The sequence below is a fragment of the Cavia porcellus genome, unplaced genomic scaffold (genome assembly GCF_034190915.1).
Source record: "Cavia porcellus strain 051 isolate PalLab524CR breed Dunkin Hartley unplaced genomic scaffold, mCavPor4.1 scaffold_13, whole genome shotgun sequence".
NCBI classification, from domain to species: Eukaryota; Metazoa; Chordata; class Mammalia; order Rodentia; family Caviidae; genus Cavia; species Cavia porcellus.
The window spans coordinates 39,613,359-39,635,939 of NW_026947496.1; the positions used below are offsets into that span (position 1 = coordinate 39,613,359).

At 39.3% G+C, this 22,581-nt stretch overlaps 2 protein-coding genes and 1 pseudogene across 8 annotated transcripts in view; 1 reads left to right on the forward strand and 2 right to left on the reverse strand.

The window, feature by feature from the left end:
• Positions 1 to 7,268: 7,268 nt before the first annotated feature.
• On the reverse strand, positions 7,269 to 9,013 carry LOC106028465 (ATP synthase F(0) complex subunit C2, mitochondrial-like; annotated as a pseudogene).
• A 245-nt stretch (positions 9,014 to 9,258) lies between these two features.
• Idi1 (isopentenyl-diphosphate delta isomerase 1) lies at positions 9,259 to 14,632 on the reverse strand. 3 transcript variants are annotated; one of them, XM_003473402.5, is made up of 5 exons: positions 14,055 to 14,632; positions 13,450 to 13,628; positions 12,700 to 12,792; positions 11,891 to 12,021; positions 9,259 to 11,058 (listed from the first exon to the last, which is right to left on the reverse strand). In XM_003473402.5, the coding sequence occupies exons 1-5, from the start codon at positions 14,309 to 14,311 to the stop codon at positions 10,741 to 10,743; spliced, it is 978 nt and encodes a 325-aa protein (XP_003473450.1). In that variant the 5' UTR covers positions 14,312 to 14,632; the 3' UTR covers positions 9,259 to 10,740. The 3 variants fall into 3 exon arrangements, with proteins under 3 accessions (XP_003473450.1, XP_013011954.1, XP_013011955.1); XM_013156500.3 differs by having other exon boundaries at positions 13,929 to 14,092; XM_013156501.3 differs by lacking the exon at positions 14,055 to 14,632 and adding an exon at positions 13,818 to 13,914.
• A 5,880-nt stretch (positions 14,633 to 20,512) lies between these two features.
• Wdr37 (WD repeat domain 37) overlaps positions 20,513 to 22,581 on the forward strand; it is a 61,726-nt gene continuing 59,657 nt past the window's right edge. Inside the window, exon 1 of one of the 5 annotated variants that reach the window (XM_063260134.1) lies at positions 20,513 to 21,024. The gene's annotated coding sequence lies outside the window, so the exon portion shown is untranslated. Of the gene's footprint in view, positions 21,025 to 21,566; positions 21,801 to 22,581 lie in introns of those variants that run through there. The other 4 variants (XM_063260135.1, XM_063260132.1, XM_063260137.1 and 1 more) reach the window with 4 other exon arrangements.

The following is a 22,581-nucleotide window of genomic DNA, read 5'->3' on the forward strand; positions in this document are numbered from 1 at the left end:
AATACTCTTTGAAGGATATCTCTCTGCCCATTCTTAGATATTATGGGAGTGTACAGTATGTTCCTTGGTCTAAATAAATGACATTTAGCTGTCCAAAGCCATACAATGCCTGCTGTTCTGGCTCCTCTACAGCATTCTGAGAGCTTTAATCTTCATGAGAAAGCAAAGCCCACTCCTGCGAGCATGCATATTTCTGCCAAAAAATCACTGACATTGTTCTCACTTGCTGCACATGGTCAGTGTCCTCACACCAGGAGTCTAGAGCCATTGCCACTGTCATTATATTAGCAGAAGGCACAGTCCTTTCTGGCATCACATACCTGAGAGGATGTCAGGACAGCGAATCTAGATTCAGCACACTCTGTCCTCTTGTTAGCAATCATCTCACTTCACGGACCCTGGTGGACTTGTTAAGTAAGCAGAAGGAGATATCTTCTGGGGATTCCAGTCACCCCCTGATTCTGAGGATGGATATTTATATAGTCTAGTTTAATGCACTCTTCAAATTTCTGAATGGCTGTGTCCTGCGCAAGCATCCTTGTAATAGGACAAGTTTCTATTACTCTTCCTCCTGAGCATATGGCCAGCCATCTCCTCTTATGCATCAGTAAAAATGCAGACAGGGCTGTTTACCACTTTTGAATTCTTTCATCACTAAGAAAGACAACACAGTTTTGCCCACTGAGCTGATTTATTTTTACCATCTTCACTTAGAATGTCATCCTTCAGTATGAGGGTATTTCCATTGTTGACCTTGGACATACTACTCACAAACTGAGCAGCTCTTTGCTGGTCAGTTGACAGCTGTTTGTCAGGGTGGCAAAAGATCCAGGAGCTCATCACACAGTACCAGATCAGTCATGGAAAACACGCTTCCTGATTGTGAGAAGCTCCACCTTGCATTTCCCAGGTAGCATGATTCTGTATGAACCATCCCCCTTTCATTATGGAAATTTTCTGAGTTCTGCTGCCCTCTGTGTCAGTCCATCGTCCATCGTTATGAAAAAACAATTGAGATAACCTAACAGCATGAAAGTTTGTTTTAGCTTGTGATTTTAGAGGTTTTAGTCCAGAGTTACTTGACCCCAGCGCTTTTTGGCCTGTAGTGAGGCAGATTATGGTTAGGGACCAGTTGAGGAGGAAATCTTCTCACCCCAGAGTACTCTAGAACCAGAGCATGAGAGAAGGGAAAGAGTCAGGAATAGAATGTTCTTTTCTAGACCATGGCCTCTGTTTCAGTCAGTTTTCCCAATACTGAGGTATATTACCTGATATCCACAATTTGGAGCAGTAAAGGTTTAATTTGGCTCAGAGGTCACCAGATTCAGTCCACCATCAGCTGCCTCCAAAGAAAAAGCATCATGGCAAAGGGACACTTCGGAGCATAGATGCTCAATTCATGGAAGCTGGGAAGGAGAGTTTAAGGGAAAAGCACTAGAGATTGGTCCAGGAACCAGATCTTGCCCCTAGTCACAAACCCATGACTCACTCATATACACCCAAAAGCATTCTGTATTAATCTACATATGTCCCAATCCAATGGAGTTTGCAATCAAGCTTTATCTTTCTAATGCAAATGATCTAAGTTTCTTCCATTGAATCTCACTTAAAAGATTTCACAAACTTTCAATAGCATCACAAGCTGCCAATCAAGCCTTTAATATGTGGCTTTTGGGGGATGGTCATATTCTAACTGTAACATCCACACTGCAGTGTTCCTCTGACATTTCCAAAAGTATTTTGTTTCTAGATTATTTTATGCCCTTCAGTCATGAAGATAGCTTCAACCAGAGCTGGGAGTGTGGAGGGTATTATAATTTGTGTCTAGATGCCTCCCCCCAAAACATCATGCTATCATGTGTCTTTTTTAGGGGTGGCTGAATCTAGAGTGTGAATGCTTCGTTGTTCCCTGCTGGGAATAAAGGTGTTGGAATTAAGGATAGGATTGTTGGGTTAGTCACTGATTAGATTGGCACAACCCTAATCCCAGAGACTGGATTCAATTTTGGGACAGAAAGAGACTTGTCTCCCTCTTTCTTGTTGCTTTTGCTGTCTTCTGAAGCCATGAAATTTTGCCCTTGTGCCATGTGCCACTTTGTCTTGGAGCCAGCCGTTATGGATTGAAACCTCCACAATTGTGAGCTAAATAAACCTTTCCTCCTTTATGTCTCAGCAAAGAGAAAAGTAAGACCCTGAGAAGCACTGTTTTGGCAGATTCTCTAGTTCAAAGTCCATTGATTGTTAGTGAGAGAGCTCCCAGGCTTTGGTCACATGCCTCAATCCATACTCTTTAAAGGACGATTAAACAGAAACTGTCTCTGTCAGCACTCTAGCTTCTATTCCACAAGGTGTAGCCTCAAGCCATCTTCCTAGAGAACATAGCTTGGCCAATGAATAGTGATTAAAGGGCATATTTATGCGCCTTCTGTTTTACAATATCAAGTAGCAGAAACACAATCCAGTCAGATGAAGTATCTATCTCCCTAATACAATCATATGGAAGAGACATAGCCCACTCCACTTGAAATGTGTTCAGATATAGCAACAGTCCTATCAACTTTTACCTTCATTCCATCAACCCTTACTTTCCTAACTGGCTTTCATGAGCACTTCATCAGTTGGTCTTTATTTACAAGGCTCAGTTGAAGAACTTCTAAGACATAATATCCATTCCCACACAATACAAGGGGAGCCATGCACTGGGAGTGTGCCTGTCTTCCCAGTTATTCTCTAGGCTGAGACTAGAAAACTAGAAGTTTGAGGCCAACCTGTCTCCAATTTTAAAAAATCTGGGGATATAACACAGCACACCTTGGGCTCCCTCCCCTGTACTACAAAAAAAAAAAAAAAAAAAAAAAAACCACCCAAAAACCAAAACCAAAACAAACAAACAAACACTATTGCAGGACTGATAGAAAATTTCATTCCTCTTGTAAAAGTTCAAATCTGCTAGTGTAAATTGACAATTGACAGATTAACAGTGGATAAGCCACATTAGGCACCTGTGAATGTGCCTAAGACCTTCACAGGATATGAGATGGGTGTTTCCAAACAGCTCCTCTGTTCAGCAGTGAATTGTGATACGTCATCAGAACATGGGAAATTAACCAATCCATTGATGAGTTCGTAGATAAATGTGTTCTTAGGAGGTGGTTCCTGATTGGAGGAGGTAGGTCAGTAGGGACCTAATCTAGGGATATGTTCTTGTCCCTAATCTTTCCTCCCTCTCATGTTCTCCTCCTGTTTACTCCTGTTGATGATAGGATGAGCAGATTTCCTACATCATGCCCTTTTGCCATATTGTTTCTGCCTTAAAACCTGCTGCCCATATACTGGAACCTCTGACTTTATGAAGCAAATTAAACCTTTTCTCTTTGACGTTGCATATGTCAGGTATTTTGTCCCAGCAGTGAAATGGTGACTGATATAGAATATTAATACTGAGAAGTAGCTTGTTGCACTGAATGTAGATGATTATGTGGTTCAGAATTCATTTGATCTGGGCTTCAGGAGGAATTTGAGCAAATTTGGAGAAGTGGCTAAAGAAAATGGATCATGGTATAAGCAGAGCTTGATGGACAATTTTGGTATGAGTTCAGAAGACTAGAATGCTAATGGGAATGTGGACAATAAAGACAGATTTCAGAGGCTTCAGATGGAAACAAGGGCTCTACTGTGAACTGGACTAGAGGTCGTTAGAGTTTGTCTACATTTTTTCCACACTAAAATTTCATGTGAAGCTGTTTAAGGGTGATTGGCTAATTGATGTGACATTATGCATTAGGTAGCATAATGATCATACCATGGCATGGGTATTGCTGCCTGGTTTTGGTGAGATATGCAGTTAGAAACAGGCAGTAAAAACAGAGTTGCAAGATTTGAAAAGTGCAGTTTGACTAGAAAATAAGTATGTATATTGCCCTATCCAGGGCCCCACAGGGATACTGACTCTCACACATGGGCTGGTCTCCCAGATCTTCCATTGAAATCTGTGTGGAAGCCTTGATGACACCATATCCCTGGCATTCTGCATGCCTGAAAATCCAGCATTACGTGGATGACAGCAAGAGAAGTTATGTTTCCTGAAAAGGTTAGTACCATTATGAAGAAGCCAAGTACTTTGTACTTGGACAGTAGGAAAGGCACCCTGAGGGTGCATGAGGAATTGGCCAGGCCCCAAACAATGGTAGAATTTTGTGAGTTCCAAATGAAAATTGTCAACTCTTTTGAAATGCACGACAATCCAAAGTGCTATGCTCACTCAGTGCATCTAGTAAAGAGGTCTCTCCAAGTTCAGGCATGTAGGCACTAAGAGACTGTGGCAGCTGTGCTGCAAGGTAGCCTACCTACTTCTTCAGCTGATGTCAGACCTTGCTGTCATCCACGTAATGCTGGATTTTCAGGCATGCAGAATGCCAGGGATATGGTGTCATCAAGGCTTCCACACAGATTTCAATGGAAGATCTGGGAGACCAGCCCATGTGTGAGAGTCAGTATCCCTGTGGGGCCCTGGAGAGGGCAATGCATGGGGCTGTGAACAGGAAGTATAGGTTGAAGTGGAGACCCCAGGAAGTTAGTGAAGCTGGGAACTTGGAAGCTCTGATGAGGAACAGTGCAGGGAGGCATCAGAACCAGCCTGAAGAGAGGCCACATGAACTGCAAATAGCAAAGCAGGGTAGCAGATCAGGGTAGAGCTGCTCAGTCTCTCTGGAATTCACCTTACCACCAAGTGCCCCTGATGCCAATCATGGAACTACAGGATTTAATGTTTGCCATGTGGGGATTTGGTCTTGCTTTGGACTGACTCTTCTGATTTTGCTATTCCTTCTTTTTTGAAATGGGAAGGTTCATCTTGTGCCATTTTATCTGGGGAGCACATCGATTGTTCTTTGAATATTACTGGGCTCACAGCTAAGAGTTGCCCTGAACCTCAGAAGATTCTTTGGACTTTTGAGAAGCCCCGGTACTGTCAAAACTTTAACAACTCTTATGGATGAACTGAATGCATTTTGCATGAGATAGACATTAGCCTTTGGGGGCCAAGGTAGAATGTTATGTTTGGGATCCAAAATGTCCCCCAAAAGGCTCATGTATTCAGAGTTTGGGTTTTTGGAAGGTGAGTAGATCTGGAGATGCTAATCTTATTAATGGGCTTAATCCATTGATATGCTCAGAGCTGAATGTGCTTTTAGGAGGTAGGGCTCAGTTGGAGGAGGTGGATAGGTAGGGACACAATCTATGACGATATGTTCTTGTCTCTACCTCCTCTCTTTCAGGCTCTCTTCTTGCTCACTACGTTTCCTGTTCCACCATGAGCAGATTTCTTGCGTCATGCCCTTCTAACATAAAACCAGCTTAGCATCGAAACATCTGAAACCATGAGCCAAAATAACCCTTTCTTCCTCTAAATTGTGTATGTTTGGTATTTTGTGCCAGCAGTAGGAAAGTGAATAATACTTGCTGGATGGTTAGCAAAAGTGAACTATGGCGAGTCCTCACCATAACTACAGGGACATGTTCTTAAGGTTGTCCTGAACTGTCTTATAGCTCACACTTCTCTCAGATCTCCTCCAGGATGCTGGGTAATGAGAATCTCTAATTACAGATGGCTATGTGCGAACAAGAACTCTCAGCTACAACATCCACACCTATCTTTAGGTTCTGAACTCGATTTCACTTCAAAAGGCCATGTGGTTATATGATTAGGAAAGACAGAGATGGAGTTCAGGAAATGGATTGTGAGTGTGGGGAATACAGAGAATGCAATTTGAAGCAAATCTGAAAAAGAAAATAGCCCCTCATGGTTCATGTATGTGACTGGAATGAGATGGGAGAGGATTGTCACCTCAGTTGGCTCAGGATTGTGTTGAGACATGTATAGACAAGAATAATTTTTCCAAAATGTGTTCTTTAAAGAAGTAACATAGGGGGCTGGTGGTTTAGCTCAGCAGGCAGTCGTGAGTTTGATCCCTGGTACCGATAAAAAGGAAAAAGACAAAAAAAAAAAAAAAGTAACAAAAATAACTTTGAAAGTGTTTTTGTTTTTCACTTTGTTTTGTGATACTGGAGATCAAGTCCAGTGGTTCCTTAATCATGCTAGGTAGACACTCTTAACCTAGCACTTAGCACTCACTAAGCTATAGCCCCTCTCCAAACTTGATACACTTGAAATCATTGGCCAAATTGGTCTGGGCACTTAATATATCACTACATAACCCCTGTTTATAGGTCCATACTGCATAATTAGCAAATGTGTGACTCTGAAAAGTCTCAAGGCAAAACACTATAATGCAGTTTGTTACTTGGTTTCTTCAAACTTTCTTAAGCCAAAGTCCCATTATTTATCTGATCCATCAATTCCTGTGGCCACTATGATTCTGACATGTAAAGGTGTTGGAGTGGCAAAGTTGCCCTGGAGGTTGAGAACTGACTCTGATGGGTGAACCAATAATGTCATATATAGCCTGTGAGTGTGGGAACAGACTGAAAAACACACCATTACTTTCCAAATACAGGGCTAAATTTAATAAAATGTGATGAAAGATAACTTTCCCAAGAATAGTGCTCCACCCTCCATATAGAAGTAAAATGAAAAAGTTAACTACATATAGGCTTTTGGGGTTATTTTTTGAGTAATGAAAATACTGAGTTACTTAGTGAAGGAAATCACTTTAAAAATACTTATCAAAATGAGTCATTCATTCACTCACTTAATACATAGTGTGCCTATGGACTGCTGTGCGTTGTATAGAAATAGTAAAATACCGAAAACAGGAGCTTTTGGAAGGCAGTGAATCCAATTCTTGCAAGTCAGAGTGGAACAAGTATGTGTAATTTGACTGGTTTAACTGGCACTACATTCTTATCAGAATCATCCTTAGTATATTAAGGCTGATCCCCTTACATCTACCTTAGGATTTACAGCCTAGCCTAAGCCACTACTCTTAGCAGACCCTTATATCTGGTCCTTGTATCCTCATTTCTATCAAAAACCCTGGTACTCCATTTCTCAGCCTTCCTGTTTCTTTACTTGAATTGGCAATGGCTATGGGAAAAAGAATGCTTAGATTGAAGGTAAGATTTTGGTTAGGATTTTTCGCTAAGGCTTTAGCTCCATACTTCTTTTTTTTTTTTTTTTTTTTTTTTAGGCTAGTCTCCATACTTCTTTTTAGAGCTTTATGGTTTCTCACAGAAATTTTGGTAGGTGGATTGTGTGCCATTGTTGGCACTACTTGAAAAGAAACAAACAACAGCATTTGACAGGACAGTTATGATCACCAATAGAACAACTTTATACAGAAGTGACACAATCACAAGAAATTCTTGATGTTTGCAAGAATCTCAGTGTAAATTATACATATACAATACTTTTGGGGCTTTTTTCACTTAGTGATACATCCTACGATCTTCCATCTATTTTTGTAGCTGAGTTATTTTATTTTCTTGGTACTGGGAATCAACTTGGGGACCTTGAGCTTTAGGCAGGTAATATGCCACTGAACTATATCCCTGGCCCAGATGTTGCTTTTTTTCTTTTTTTTTTTTTTTAAATAATCTATTGTCTGTACCACTTTGTTTATTCACTTATCTTTAGGAATATAAAAGAGCATTCTGGGCTGAAGATTTAAATTTGGGGTATGTATAGACATTTGCTTTGTAAAATACACAAGAAGTGCATGTCAAAAGGCTGAAAAAGTACCAACTGAAGAGTGAGGAAGAGATGTATTAAAAAAGAAAAACAAAACCATTTATTAGATAAGAGACCCAGGGGTCTATCATCTCAAAAGGGCACTGGCAACATGGTAAGGGCCCAAAAGATAGGATAGAGCAAGTACAACTTTGACCAGAGAACTCTCTGGTTCCACTAATGTGCTCTAAAATTCAGAAAGCCAAGTACCTGGCCCCACCCCCCACCATCGAGGATAAAGACAATTTCCCTTCCTTTTTCCCTTGTTCATTGAGTTATAGATAAACAATGAACAATTTTATAGGTCACCTCTATTTGTCCATAAAGAAGCTGACAATGCTTTGGCCAGAATCAACTGTCTGTTATAGAGACAGAATTTTAAACAGTTTAAGGAAAAAAAAAGTAGAAGTCTCAATTAGCTGTGTTTTTTTTTTTTTAATATAGTATTTATTTTCCCTGTGTCACACCCTGAGTTCCCCAGGCAGCCTGGGGAAGTATACTGGAAGGAACATATAGGGCAGACAAGACATGAGAGAAAGAACTATGCGAGGTGGAGATGGCTCCTTTACATGGTGAAGAGGATGAGGAAGGCCACCATCAGGCAGAAGAGCCCCATGAACTCTGAGAGGGCAAAGCCCAGAATGGCACAGAAGAGCTGCTGCTTCAGTGAAGGGTTCCTGGCATAACCAATGATGAGGCTTCCAAACACAGTTCCAATCCCAGCCCCAGAGCCAGCCACCCCAACTGTGGCAGCCCTAGCTCCAATGAACTTGGCTGCTGTGTCGATGTGTCTTGAAATGATGCTAGTTTGGAAGCTGTGGCAGGGACAAGTGAGGTCAGGGAATGAGGGACTGCAAAGCTGCTGAGGCTCTCTCATCTGTCGGTGTCTTTGGTCTGTTCAGCACTACTGCAGATAGTGGTCAGCTCAGCAGCTGGGAGGTGCTCCTGACCAAGGACAGGGTGGAAACAAATGTAAAGCACGTGTACATTTTCAGGGGGTGAGGGACTGTGGCAGCAGAGCTGTTCCCAGTGCAGAAACGACAGAGGGGGCTCAATTAGCTTTTAAATTCAAAACTAATTTATGTAAATTCTTGCCTTTAGGGGTTAGACAAAGTTATAATCCAGGAGACAGCGTCCTTTATTAGAAAGAGAAGGGGCTCTAAGGAGTTTATCTAAGAGCCACATGATCTCCAGTGGTATTCAAGTAAATTAACAGTAATATCTAACACTTACTAGTACTTCCAAAATGCTAGTAGCAGTCTAAGGTTCCACTGTCCAATTTAATAGCTAAGCTGTGTGAAACCATTCAGTTTTTAATTATGTGTGATCATCAACACTTCTTAGAATGGGGGAGGGAGATATAGTTCAAGGGCACTGAGCTCCGAGTTCGATTCTCAGTACCAAAAAACAAAGCAAAACCAAACCAAACCTTCAAAAATCTTCCTAGAACGTAAAACTATAGAACCAAAAATATCATAAATACATTAGAAATTATGTGACATCTTCATGTTTGATGCTAGACGCAAATCAATCTATTTGGTATTACAATTTTAAGAAGCTAGGTAACAACATTAAAATCTAACAACATTTTTATTTTTCAACAAAATAAATATTGCTACATAGTTTTCTCTGCAATTATAAATTAAGTAGCCAGGGTCAACAACACATGAATTTATAAACCATTTAGCTTGTTTTTTCATTCACAAACATTATATAGTATTTAAGAGTAATGAAACTATCTTATGATTCGAATTTGAGAAATCTATGGCAAGTTTTAAAAATGCATTAATCAGGGTATAATTTTAAATTTAATTTACACATATATCACAACTAAAATGTATTCAGCATGAACATCAATCCTTGATTATTACCTCCCAATGTAAGTTCTGATAGTTTTCAGGAGTTCTCAACTAGTGGTGACTCTCTGCCCTCCAGGGCCCATGTGTTGCTGATGTAATTGTGGTCATCACGGCAAAAAGGTGCAAAATGGCAATTAGTGTGTAGAGTAGACGATGCTACTCACTCATCCTACCATGCACCCAGCAAAGAATGACAAACACCAAAGGCTGATATGACCAATGGCTAACTCCTAGTAAGTGAAACCTAATTCCCATTTTGAGTTTCCTCTCTGGGTACTGTAATTCTCAAAACAGACTTTCCTAACTAAAATTCCCATTTAAAGTTCTCTCTAACTGACATCATTACCAAAAGAATTCACTCTAAGTATCAGAATGATAACTTTCCAGAATGAATAAACCATAAAAGCAACTTAAAATGATACAAATCAGAATTACAACTGGCATCTTACCTGTGGGAACAAAGCATCCAAACAAATGTGGAATGAAAATAATCTGAAAGAGGCAAAGCTTCTGCACTGAATATGTACAGGCTTCTTATCATGATTTTCTAAATGACGTGGTGTAATAGTTCCACAGCATGTACATAGTATTAGTTAATATAAGCAACCTATAGACAATTTAAGCTATAGGGCAAGATGTGCATAGGGCATATGCAAATACTACACTATTTTACTATGTACAAGGAACTTTAGTATCTCCACATTTTGGGATGAGAGGAGCCTTAAACCAATCCTGTCTGTAACTGAGACATGACGCTTAAATCATTTCATTTCTTTTGAACTTGCTCTGCCAGTTTAATCTAGTAGGACTGTTTTGAGGTACCCAAAGAGTTTTCCTTACCTATTTTTCTGGACTAGGATACAAATTTACTGATACATAAAGCACCTGGCAACTAGTACTTTGAAAAAGTTGAAAAGGGAAGAGCTTTACTTATTTTTTCAAATTTGTCATACCCCTGTGCTTGGACAGGCTAAATTAACCTGTATTTGCATTTCTACATTGCAACCCAATCTCTTACAAACAACTAGCAGTACAAATATGAGGAGTACATGATACAGAATTACAAGTTAGTTGGTTTCCCACACATTTTGGTTGTAAAGTACCCATGTATCATGACAAAGTCTTAAGAGGGAGCTCAACACAATAAAAAAATTCTGATTCACTAGGTAAAGACACTAGTAGTTATCTATATATTCACATTCTATGTATTTTCTCATGGTCCACAAACTGACTCAAGTGATCTAAGTTGTCCCACCATTTAAAGAGAAAAGCTTCTACAATAATCTTAAACCACGGAGTTATCTTAACTTCACCTCTAGCTGCTTTTCTCATCAACTCTTTTAGTTCTTCCTTTGACACATAACGATAGCTTTTAACCTCATTGGGGTCTGGATTTAAAGTTACATTTTTTCTCACGAACAAAATGTAATCAATTTCATTTTCACCCCAGATACTGTCAGACTGTGCCTTGTAATGAAGGCGTGTTACATAATCAATTTCTTCTGGTAAAACCTAGGATATTAAAGAAAAGAAAAAGCAATGTGATGAAAATATAAAAAAAAAAAGCATTCTAAAATTCACATTTCAACAGTATCTCAAAAAGAGGCAGTATAGTTCTAGAATTAGAACTTTTAAATCATTAATCTGAGAATACACAGAAAAATTACATTATTTCAATTTTTTCCCATAGGACTAGGCATGTAAATTCATTTTTAGAAATATTCTTAAAAATAGTAGTTATTCATTCATTCATAATTTTTAATGAAATATTCATCTTTTCAAATTACTTCTTGATGAAAAACAATTATCATTTTAACTAGATGAGAGAAAACTTGCCAATCTTAGTTATTTTCAACAGAGTAGAGTATGTGAGAGTTTATTTAAGTTCACTCAATCAATTTCTAGTTTATATTTCCATAAGAACATGGTCATCAGGCTGGGGATTTAGCTCAGCGGCATAAGCACCTGCCTTGCAAGCAGGCGGTCGTGAGTTCAATCCCCGGTACCGATAAAAAAGAAAAAGACAAAAAAAAAAAAAAAAAAAAAAGAACATGGTCATCTTTGATACAATTAATTATAAAAAATTATACCAACAGTTCATGCTACAGACTAATTAACAGACCCACCCATCTCAGTATTGAGCAAAGCTCTGACAAGTGATTTTACAATTTGTATTAGGCTAAAGATATAGCTCAGTGGCAGGGCATTTGAGGAAAATATGCACAGTAGGCTCTGCCTTTGACCCAATAACATATCCACATAAAGAGAGAGAGAGATAGATAAATAGATGTTTTACTATATGCTTAGACTTCAGTCTGTATTACTGTCCAATAAAAGTAGTTACCTCTTCTAAGGGAATTCCTAATTCAGCTTTTAAACGCCTCTGTGCTGCTCTTCTGACACCAATAGCCTCATTTTCTTCAAGTTCACTTGGATTATTTAATGGATGACTACAGCAAGTGTTGGTAAAACAACCTGGAAAATGTTAACATGGATATAGATTAATCTTATTTCAAAGTAGCTCTGAATGACTGAAGAAAGGTTTTAAAAATGAAAAATACGAAAAATGATCCTTTAGGATTTTAAATCAGTTATAATGTGTTATTAGCAATTATTCTGTGACAAAAATATATGGGTTCTTTTTAATGTCTTCTTAATCAAAAGCATCAAAATCAGTCAATAGTACAAAGTTAGAAGTATCTGTATAAACACAGACATATGCTTATGTCTATATGAATAGTTTTGTCATTCCTGTTCCACTAGGCTACTCTCATTGTGTAAGTTTTTCTTTTTGTTATTTTTATGTTTTTTATTTTTTCTGGTACCGGGGATCAAACTCATGACCATGCACTTGCCAAGCTAGCATTTGTGCTGCTGAGCTAAATCCCTGGCCCTGCATAAGCTTATTTTGTATAGCACATAAAACCATCATTCATGGCATCTTCCTTTTTTTTTTTTTTTTTTAAAGTTTTTATTGGTACCAGGGATCGAACTCACGACTGCCTGCTTGCAAGGCAGGTGCTTATGCCACTGAGCTAATCCCCAACCCCAGCATCTTCCTTTTTGACCTTGGCTCCAGAAGTTCACAATGAGAAAAAGTCAAATTAAACATAGTTCCACCCAAAATCAACCTAGTACACTATATATACTAACCTGGAAAGGTAATTTTAGCATCTGACCTCTGCTGTAACAGGAGCTTATTCTCATCATTGAACAAGAAGACACTGAAAGCTCGATGCAATAATCCTGCAAGCAGAAAGATTAATTTAATCATGCAATTCTTCCTTGCAAATCAAAATACTATTAGTAACTTGTTGCTGCTTTGTTTTTTTTTCCCATAGTCTCTTATGTGGAGAGGTTCTTCATAGCTATGATGAAGAAGAGCTGTAGTATAACAGCATGGAAAGCAGTTACCCAGTGAAAGAAAGGGTGATTTTGACAGTTCTGCCACTGATGAAATGCCCTATCAAGAATATTTAGCCAAGACTCTTTTCTATTCCTGGGGGACTTGTGAAGGTACAGACATGCTTCCCTTTTTGTTTCTGCCTCTCACTTTATTCATTAGACTTATAAACTTGATAACTGCTATGTCAGGCTTAGTCCATTCCCTTTTAGAAAAGAGAATAACCCTGAAACACCTTCATGAAAGCGATGATGTGAAGAGAAACGGTCATTAAACAGGAAAGTAAAATGTAAATTTTATAACTACACCATTTAATTGGAACCAAGTGGTTCTAATCAAGAATTTCATCTCAGCAAGACGTGGTGGACACAACCTTAGTTGTAGTCCTAGCACGCGCGCGCGCGCACACACACACACACACACACACACGCACACACACACACTGCCAAGCTGAAATGCCCAGACAAACTCATTTTAAAACAGTGTTTTTAAAACAGTACCTTTCTCAATGTTTTCGTTTAGGTGACAATTCTTCTTGGTGTCAGCTCCAATTTTATTGTCATTTTCATCAATAAGAATACACATCTCTGCCAGCAGTTGAACCTGTTGCTTATCGAGATGGTTCATATTTCTTTCAGGCATCTTGTCAAAACGTCTGATGTGTCCCAAAACACTAACACTGAGGAAGAAAGGCCATTACATGCTGTTTTTCTGATGTTGTAAACAAAAGTAACAACGACACGACATCTGAGTACAATAAGAAATTCAGCCATTTCAAAGGTTAAGAACCCGGCCCGCTTTTGAGGACCAAGCAGGAGAGGGCAGTCCGTCAATTCTCGCAAAGACGCCACCTTTCTCAGTTACCTACCTCCCCGACTTTTCCCACTGGTCTACCGTATGAACCCCGTGACAGGGCCCTTATATCCGCCCTAGGCCTTTGCCCCGCGCCCCTTTATATCCCAGCAAGGGAGACAGGTACCTGAGGATGGTGATGCTACCAGTGTCAGGGGCGCGCTCTATTTAAGCAAAAAGCACAACGTGTTCTCCCCTCCGATCCCGCCCCCAAACAGCGCGTCCAATCGTCCGCGCCAGCGACTGCCCGCACCATAGGCTCCGGCCAATCAGTGGTGGCGCGTGAGTGACGTAAGAAACGCGTCTAATGTGGCGAGGTGGTACCACTTCCCTGGACCGCACTTGCGAAGAAAAGTCGGGGCCTTTGAGGGAAAGTAGAGGTCCTGCGTCGAGAGTTCGGGCCTCGTGTGCTCTCGGAAGGAGATATTGGTCGCCGGTGCTCCAAACCTGCTTAATGAAAGCTCTGTAACTGGGGAAACCTCTGAGGAACTTCGGCCAAGACTCGCCCATCGGCCGCCAGCCGGGTGCACGGGTCTGCACCAGGGAGTTTGAGGAAGGCCGGGGTGTGGGGGTGGCGCGGGTGCGTCACGTGCTGACGTCAGACGTCTCGGCCAGCGCTCCAGCGAGGCGAAGCTTAAGGTCGCCTCCTCCAGTTGTGTGTCTGCTACTCTGAAGCGAGATGTAGAGCGCTTAGAGTTCATTACTTGGACTCGTACCGTGGTGTCGTTAAGAAAAGCATTAAGTGCCAAAACTCTGCTTAACAGGATTCATAATGGACATTTTTAAAAACCAAGAATCACTCTTGATATGTTCGTTGGGAAGAAACCACCACCACCACCAAGAGTTACATTATTTGGAAATGGAATTTGCCCTTAAGAATGTACTGTACATTCTAAAGCAGTGATAAGACTACCGCTGATTCGCAACTAGTGAAAAATTGTTTAGCAATTCCTGCTGATGACAAGACAGATCGAGAAACTTCTACACTTGTATAGAGTTAACTTGGCACGTTATATTATGCTGTCGGGTGGCAGTCCTTTTCTTGTTGAATAAAGGCTGTATTTTTAGGAATGTTTTACTTCAGGTTAATTTTTTTGTAAATTTTAAGATAATCATAAAATATGCATACAGTTGAGTTATTTCTTCTATTATGTCTATGAAATTTAAAATAGTGAATTGTCAGCTATGCATACGTGGTCCACTTGGTCAGACTGGGTCTATGGGTAGTTTTGCATTTAAAATTTATTGACCTAAATAAGTTTTTTCATACTGTTACTTGTACTTTTATTTATATTAAAATTTAAAACATTAAAACCTCAACTCAAAAGTAACTCACTTAAAAGTAAACACTGCATATCAACATAGATGACATTTTTAAGTAAAACATGCAAAATAGCTGTTCTACATTTTTGCAAATCTCTAAAGAAAATTTGGCTTTCTAAATAAGTGTGGTTGGAAAGTTGAGATGTATTAGCCTTTCAGATAATTAAGGTTTGTTTTTATTTTTAATTTTTCTGGCATTGGACATTGAACCTAGGGCCTTTGCACTGAGTGACAGTCCTGACAGCTTTTATTTTTTCATATTGAGACAGGTCTCATTTGTACTGAGACAGGATAGCTGATAAATTGCTTATGCGGGGTTCAAATTTACAGTCCTGCCTCAGCCTCCTGAGTGCTGAGATAATAGGCATAGGTCAGCACCACACCTGGCTTGGCTTTCTTTTTAGGTACTGTACTAGAACACAAGATATGTATTTTTAAAAATGTATTTGCCATTTAGAATCTGAATTCTACTGAGTATTTCATGTTGTTGTATTTAATTTGATTTGATTGTACCTTGAATGTGTATTTCCCCAAGTGCGATTTTGTAATATGTTAATCACTTGGAAAATATTGATCTTGCTGAATTATCTAGGTCTTTAAAGTATTAATGCTGTACATTTTATTCAGTTTAAACAACCACATTTATTAATATCCCCAGAAATCTCATAAAAAGAAGCTTTACGTGTTGGAAAGCTGTCAGATGCTTGATGGCAGATAGGAGCTTTTAAAATTAGAAAATTTTCTGCATGAAAATTCTAATTTTGTTACTGGCAGCAAGTACAATAAGTTATTTTTCTTGAAATTCAGGCTCATGTCATGTTCCTCCAAGTGACTGCCAAATACCTACGTCTGAGCAAACTTGGTGTATCTTATGAGTTACTTCTAGTAAAAATGATATTTCATGAAAAAAAAAACCCCAGTTACTTAGTTCAGCTTACAACTCAGACTTCTCACAAGTGCTTTTCTTGGAGATAGCACAGTTTTCATCTTGTAGAGAAGTACACTGAGTGTACTTCCCATTTTTTACATAAACCGTTAAAAAAAAATAATACTGTTGTGATTTGGATCTGAAATGTCTCCCGGAAGCTCAAGTGTTAAGGGCTTGGTGCCCATTTTGAGAGTGTTCCATTCCAACCCTTTCTGGGTATGTGTGTACCCGTGTGTGTGTTTCTCTTTCCTTCCTCTTCCTGGCCACCACATGCTCCATGCCATGATGTTCTGTCCCATAATAGGCCCTGAAACCATAAGCCAAACTAGACATTTTTAGAAATTGTTTCTCTCAGTTTTGTCATGGTTACAGGAAAAATACACACAGTACCTTAAAATTAATATTTTATATTTTAATTTATTAAAATATATTTATATATAATATAAAAATATATTTATAAGTTATAAACATACTCTATGTATATTGCTCCAAGAGCATAATGGTGATACAGTGACTTTTTTTTTTATTTTTATTTTTTAGACTAGTCAAGTGCAGTAGTGAGAAGGGGGAAAGAGTAGAACAAGGAGTTCAATCTGTACTGACTGTGAACAATGAATTGAGATAACTCACTACCTTTGGACCAGCCGATACAGTGATTGTTTTACAGTTTGGTAGCATTGCCTTGATTAAGGCAAGGTAGCAGCAGTTTTATCCCTATCCTTCCAATCGTGCCCTCACCTTCCTTACTCCTTTCACTGTTGCAGTTCTCGTTTTTGCATCAGTGATGCAAATATCAGCACTATGAACAGATGAAATACACACCTCATTTAATATTATAAAAATATTTTAACATCATTAATATCCTAAAATTCTTATAAACAAAAAATTCTTGAAAATAGTAATACACAGCACACTTTTCATTAGCCTTTATAGAGATTTCATCCTATATCTTGTAGCATATGGAAAATTTCCCTGTACACTCATGAGAAAATCAGAGTTAAAAAGGCAACTGACAGTCGATGTTATGAAATTAGTTTCTATTTCATACAGTGCCAGATGGTTTTCCAGAATGCTCGGAAGGTGCTGTGCCACTTTTTGAGAACTTCCCATGTTGTAGAATGCCTGTTTCCCGTGCTGTGGAAGACCAGTTCCTATCTCAGTGTTAGGGCGTGAAGTCCATTGTGATGCTGTCAAGAAGTAGGGGCATAAGATATGATTGTGTCATGATGGCTCTTCTATGATCTTATGTTCGAATTACTTAATATTCTTTGAAGATTAAAAATCCAAAATAAAGAGGGGTATTTTTAGACAATATAACATGAGTGGTATTAAAGTAAAAGAAAATGTCTTTGAAAATTTCATTTAAAACGGTAAATTTAGGAAAGGTTGCAGGGAAATGTGCAGAAATGTTTATGTGTGAGTTACTATGGTGTACTATGGAACTCTACACAAATTAAAGTTAGAAATTCTCACTTTATAGTTTGAATGTATCCCCACAAATTCATGTGCTGGAAATTTAAGCCCAGTGCAGCAGTGTTGGTAAGTGGGGCCTAATGGGAGGTGTTTAGGTCAGGACTGCGCCTTTGTGGGAAGATTTATGCATCTATAAGGAAGGTTTGTGGGCGTGGGTTCTGTCTCTTCCCATCTGTACAGACCAGTTGAGTCAGTTTCCTTGTAGTAACATTTTTATTCATCTCTTTCACTTTCTTTATATGTCTGAAATGTACCTTTTCTTCATCCATTTCTCTATCAATCAGTATATCTTATTCAGCCTTCAAAGTCCAGTTTAAATTTCATTTTTTCAGTGCATTTCCCAACAGAAATCCCTAAACTATAAATACATAGTAGTTAATATAGTTAATGGACTTTATTTTGCTTCATTATTGTTAGTTTTTTCTTAAGGAATTTCTAATTTTCTTGGGGTCTGAGAATGTATGTCTAATAAAAGCCAATAACATTCCTTATAATAATAGCTGGAGTCCTTAATAAAAGGGATGGAAGTAAATATTCCCTCTATTTATATTTTTGATGGTCTTACCTTCTCTTTGATTTTGTGATAACATAGATTGATGTGACCAAACATTATGGAAGTACTCATACACCACAGTATTTTCATTCCAACACTCCTTTGAAGATTCTATTAAGTAAAATGGTGCCATCAAAACTGGTGACAACTAATATTTCCATCATAATGTCTTTGCATATAATCTTGGAGAAATTCAGGATTCTGAATGCACAATAGAAGAAGTACACTATGTGTGTATAGGTCTATGTATGTAATTGAGATGCATACACATATTTCCAAATGGCTAATATTAGCAAAAAGAGATTTTGGAGTTTCAGCTCAGTCTCTTATTCTGTGACCCTAAACTATTTACTATGTTGAGGATTTTCTTTTCCAAATAGGCATAATATGAGATATCTCATAATATCTGCTGTTGATATTTTTAATCATGTAAATGCTTATGGGCTACATTGTTTTAAAATTTTTAAGTATTTTTATTAGTACATGTTTATAGTGCCATATGGCTATTCATCATGAGGAGCTGGTACGTGTACATAACACATCTTAATTATTTTTACTTAAGTTATGAGAAAAGGTATCAATTGTGTGGATTAGAGACCAGTATAAATTTATTCACAGTACCTTTTTTTTTCCTTTCATATGTACTTTTTGCTATCACAGAAATAGTTTACAGGTATGTTTGGTTGTTAAGTAAGGGTCTCCAACATTTTATCCATTGATAATTATCCCATTTTGTAACTCTTAAGTGTAGGTATGAACAATATAAGTTTCTTTATTAAAGATCTGAAAAACTGGGGCTGGGGATTTAGCTCAGTGGCATAAGCGCCTGCCTTGCAAGCAGGCAGTCAAGAGTTTGAACCCTGGTACCAATAAAAAGGAAAAAGACCAAAAAAAAAAGATGAAGCCTACAGTTTAAGGCTTCATCATGCTTGCTATAAAACAGCTGTCTGCTTTTCGTCACATGGACAATACACAAAGTAATAAGCTGTATTTAAAAACTAAGGATGATCACTTAATACAAAAGATGTAAAAATGTCTTTCAAGGTAAGATATAGGTGGCATTTACTCTTTGTACACTTCCAGTGTCATGGATGAGATTCAGGAGACTTAGGCCAGCAAGTTAGTGCAGATATTTTCCAATGAAAAGACAAATATATACAGGGAGAATGCCATGTGAACCCTGAAGTTATACTGCCAGTAGCCAAGAGTACCAAGATTGCTGAGAAATTCCTGAAATGTGAATGGCATAGAACAGATACACCTATGCAAATCTCAGGAGGAAACAACCCTGTTCAACATCTTGCTCTTAGAATTCTAACCTCCAGAACTACAATACTGTACATTTCTGATTACACCATCTAGTTTGTGGTATTTTGTTACTGCTTTCTATTAAATTAACACTATGGAGGGGCTGGGGATTTAGCTCAGCGGCATATGCGCCTGCTTTGCAAGCAGGCAGTCGTGAGTTTGATCCCCGGTACCTATAAAAAGGAAAAAGACAAAAAAAAAAAAAAAAAAAATTAACACTGTGGAAATGTGTGATGGCACATGCTTGTAATCCCAGTACTTGGGAGGCTGAGGTAGGAGAATCACCGCAAAGTTGAAATGAGCCTACAAAGTGAGCTCAAGGCCAGCCTGAATTGTATACTGTCTTTTTTTTTTTTTTTTTTTTTGTGGTACCAGGGATTGAACTCACAACCTTGCACTTGCCAGGCAGGCGCTTATGTCGCTGAGCCAAATCCCTGGCCAGCATACTGTTTCAAAAAGACAGGGAAAAAAAAAAAAAAAGAGAGTATGAGCTTTGACATCTAGATGTTAATCTGTGCTCTGCACACTTTTTGACTTTGATAAGTCATTTCGATATTCTTAACTAAAATTGAGTTTAGAATAACTTTAAAAATAATTTTGGGGATTAAACAAGCTTCAACATTATAAACTGATGACCTTCAAAACTGGATTCTTTTTTTAATATAATGCACTCAATTATTTTAAGACTTGTGGAATCTTAAATCAAATAAAAAATTACTTCTATCTACACTATCTTAAACTGTGGGTGCTATATTATAAAATCATATAGTATGTTATGTATGATATTGTGGTTTACAAAGCTTTCTATTTGCTATCATTCCCCAGCAGAATGTGTTATGCAATGTTTTGGCTATAAACTGTTACTTGAATGTCATAACCTCTAAGTTTGAAGAAAATTATTTATCTAAAGAGCCAAGCATCATTTCCTTACTTCATCTTACAGAATTGGTTCAAGTTATAAGCTTTCTAAAAAATACTTAATGTAGAATTAACTTTACGTTTTATTGTACATTTTGAGATATTTGAATCACTATTCTTTTTTCCTGTGCAACAAACATATTTCTGCTTTTTAAAGTTGAATCTTTAGTTTTATTTTTAAAGGAAACATGTTGACCCATATAGAACAAAAATGGTTTCATGTTCCTGATTTACCCTAGGTGAGTCTTCAAGGCATATTGTTTGTAAAGCGGAGACACAGGTTTATGTAATGGTTCCAGTTTATTATGCACTTCTGACAACCTAGATTAAAAAAAAAAAGCTGCTGATGTCCCACCTTTTGCAGCGAACAGCTGATTCTGTTTTCTCTTTTTAGCCAATGGTGATCAAATATTTCAGAAGAAAACTGGGTGACTCATCTTCTGCAGATAAGCTGAAATATTAATAGTTCTAACTCCATCAGGCTTCCCTGCAGCCAAATAGCAAGATTCCCACAGAGCCGTAACCAGGGAAGCGGTTTACAGCCTTTAAAGCGGTTTGGATTTGAAACTGATGAAGAGTTACAAACAGTATACTCGATCGACCTCGCATTTCAAGGAATTATTTTTTCTTTTCTTTCCTAGTTCTTAGATTTACGCAAGGTTTTAGGAATGGATTTAAAACCCGCCTGACGGTGGACCCTCGGCCGGAGCCACTACTGCGGTGAGTAGACCGATCCAATGAGGGTCCGTGTACGCTTTTTCACGTTTTACAGACGCTTTGGGTCTCTGGGGAGGCGGTCCGCTGGTCCATCTATGCACTGCTTTTGCCGGGAAGATGCAGGTTTGGGGTCTAGAGGGCCTGGGTACACAGCATCACCATGAAGCTCCGCGTAAAAGCGCCAAATACTCCCACTCCACCAGAGGGCACTATGCTCGCTCCCCTTTTGAGGTCACATGCTCCGTTTACGTTCTGCGCCGTTCTAGGAAGAACTGGGGCGGCGAAGCAGATGAGGCCGCAAGGAATCAGCGCTAAAGCTTAGAAAAGATATCTTTAGGCGCAACGCAGTGAAGCCGGAGGGCGGAAGCCAAAGGAAACTTCCGGCTGTCGGGGGGACGGGACTTCCGTGGCGCTGGGCGTGGGGCGAGGTCTGGGCGGGACTTCCTGAAGTGCCGGAAGTGGGGGTGCGCCAGGTGCTAAAGCTTAGAAAAGATATCTTTAGGCGCAACGCAGTGAAGCCGGAGGGCGGAAGCCAAAGGAAACTTCCGGCTGTCGTGGGGACGGGACTTCCGTGGCGCTGGGCGTGGGGCGAGGTCTGGGCGGGACTTCCTGAAGTGCCGGAAGTGGGGGTGCGCCAGGTTGGGGTCGCTGGGTCGCGTCGGAGCGGAGTCTGTAGGTGTCCTGCACGTCTTGCCGCTACGTCCGGAGCTCCGTGTCATACGGACCTACTGGCACTGTGCAACCTGGGCTGACTTCCGTGAGTGCGGCAGCTGTTATAGGTGAGTGCCGCCATCTTCCAGCTGTCGGGTTCCTCGTCCTTCCTGGGATGCTTGGAAGAAGGGTCAGGATGGAGGAGGTAAGGGGACAGGAATGGACCTGAAGGACGAGGTTTCAGGTTGGCAAAGAGGTCTGGTGGACGAAGGGATCAGCTGAACTAAGGGTCCGGCTCTGGGCCCGCAGGCTCTCTTTGCCCTCCCTATGTCCCAGGAGTGGTTCTCGCCTGGGGTGCTTGAGTGGAAGGAGAATGGCTTTAATTTACCCAAAGATGGGACGTCAGCCTTGTAGTTTTGAAAGTGGGAGGTGAGAGGGGCGCTGCATGCGGAATGAGTAGATGCTGAAGTGGTTAACTCCCGCCATGCTTTTGTTTCTCTTCTAAAGAGTTTTTCCCTCTCTCCTGTGCACTGACACCTATGAAAAGAAACATTAAATTTAAAATAGCTGTTTTTGTAATAATACACTGTCAACATAATGAAACCGCTTACCAAACAAAATTACATGAATAAACATTTCTCACTTATGAGCAGAAATAGCTTATGATTGGCTAGGGGTTTAGAGGTTTTCTCATGTAACGTAAACCCTACAACGTTGCTTATAGTGGCAGTGTCTTTTACCGTTTACGAGTGCTAATTGCTTAGAAATCTCACTTAATTCAGTTGCTTTTCTTTTAGAATAATGTTGGCTTATGAAATACGACCTTCAAAGTATTCCTGTAAATAAGATAGTTTTAAGAGCCTCTCCACTCCACCACCGTCTTTACTATTTTAGTTAATCTTCCTGATC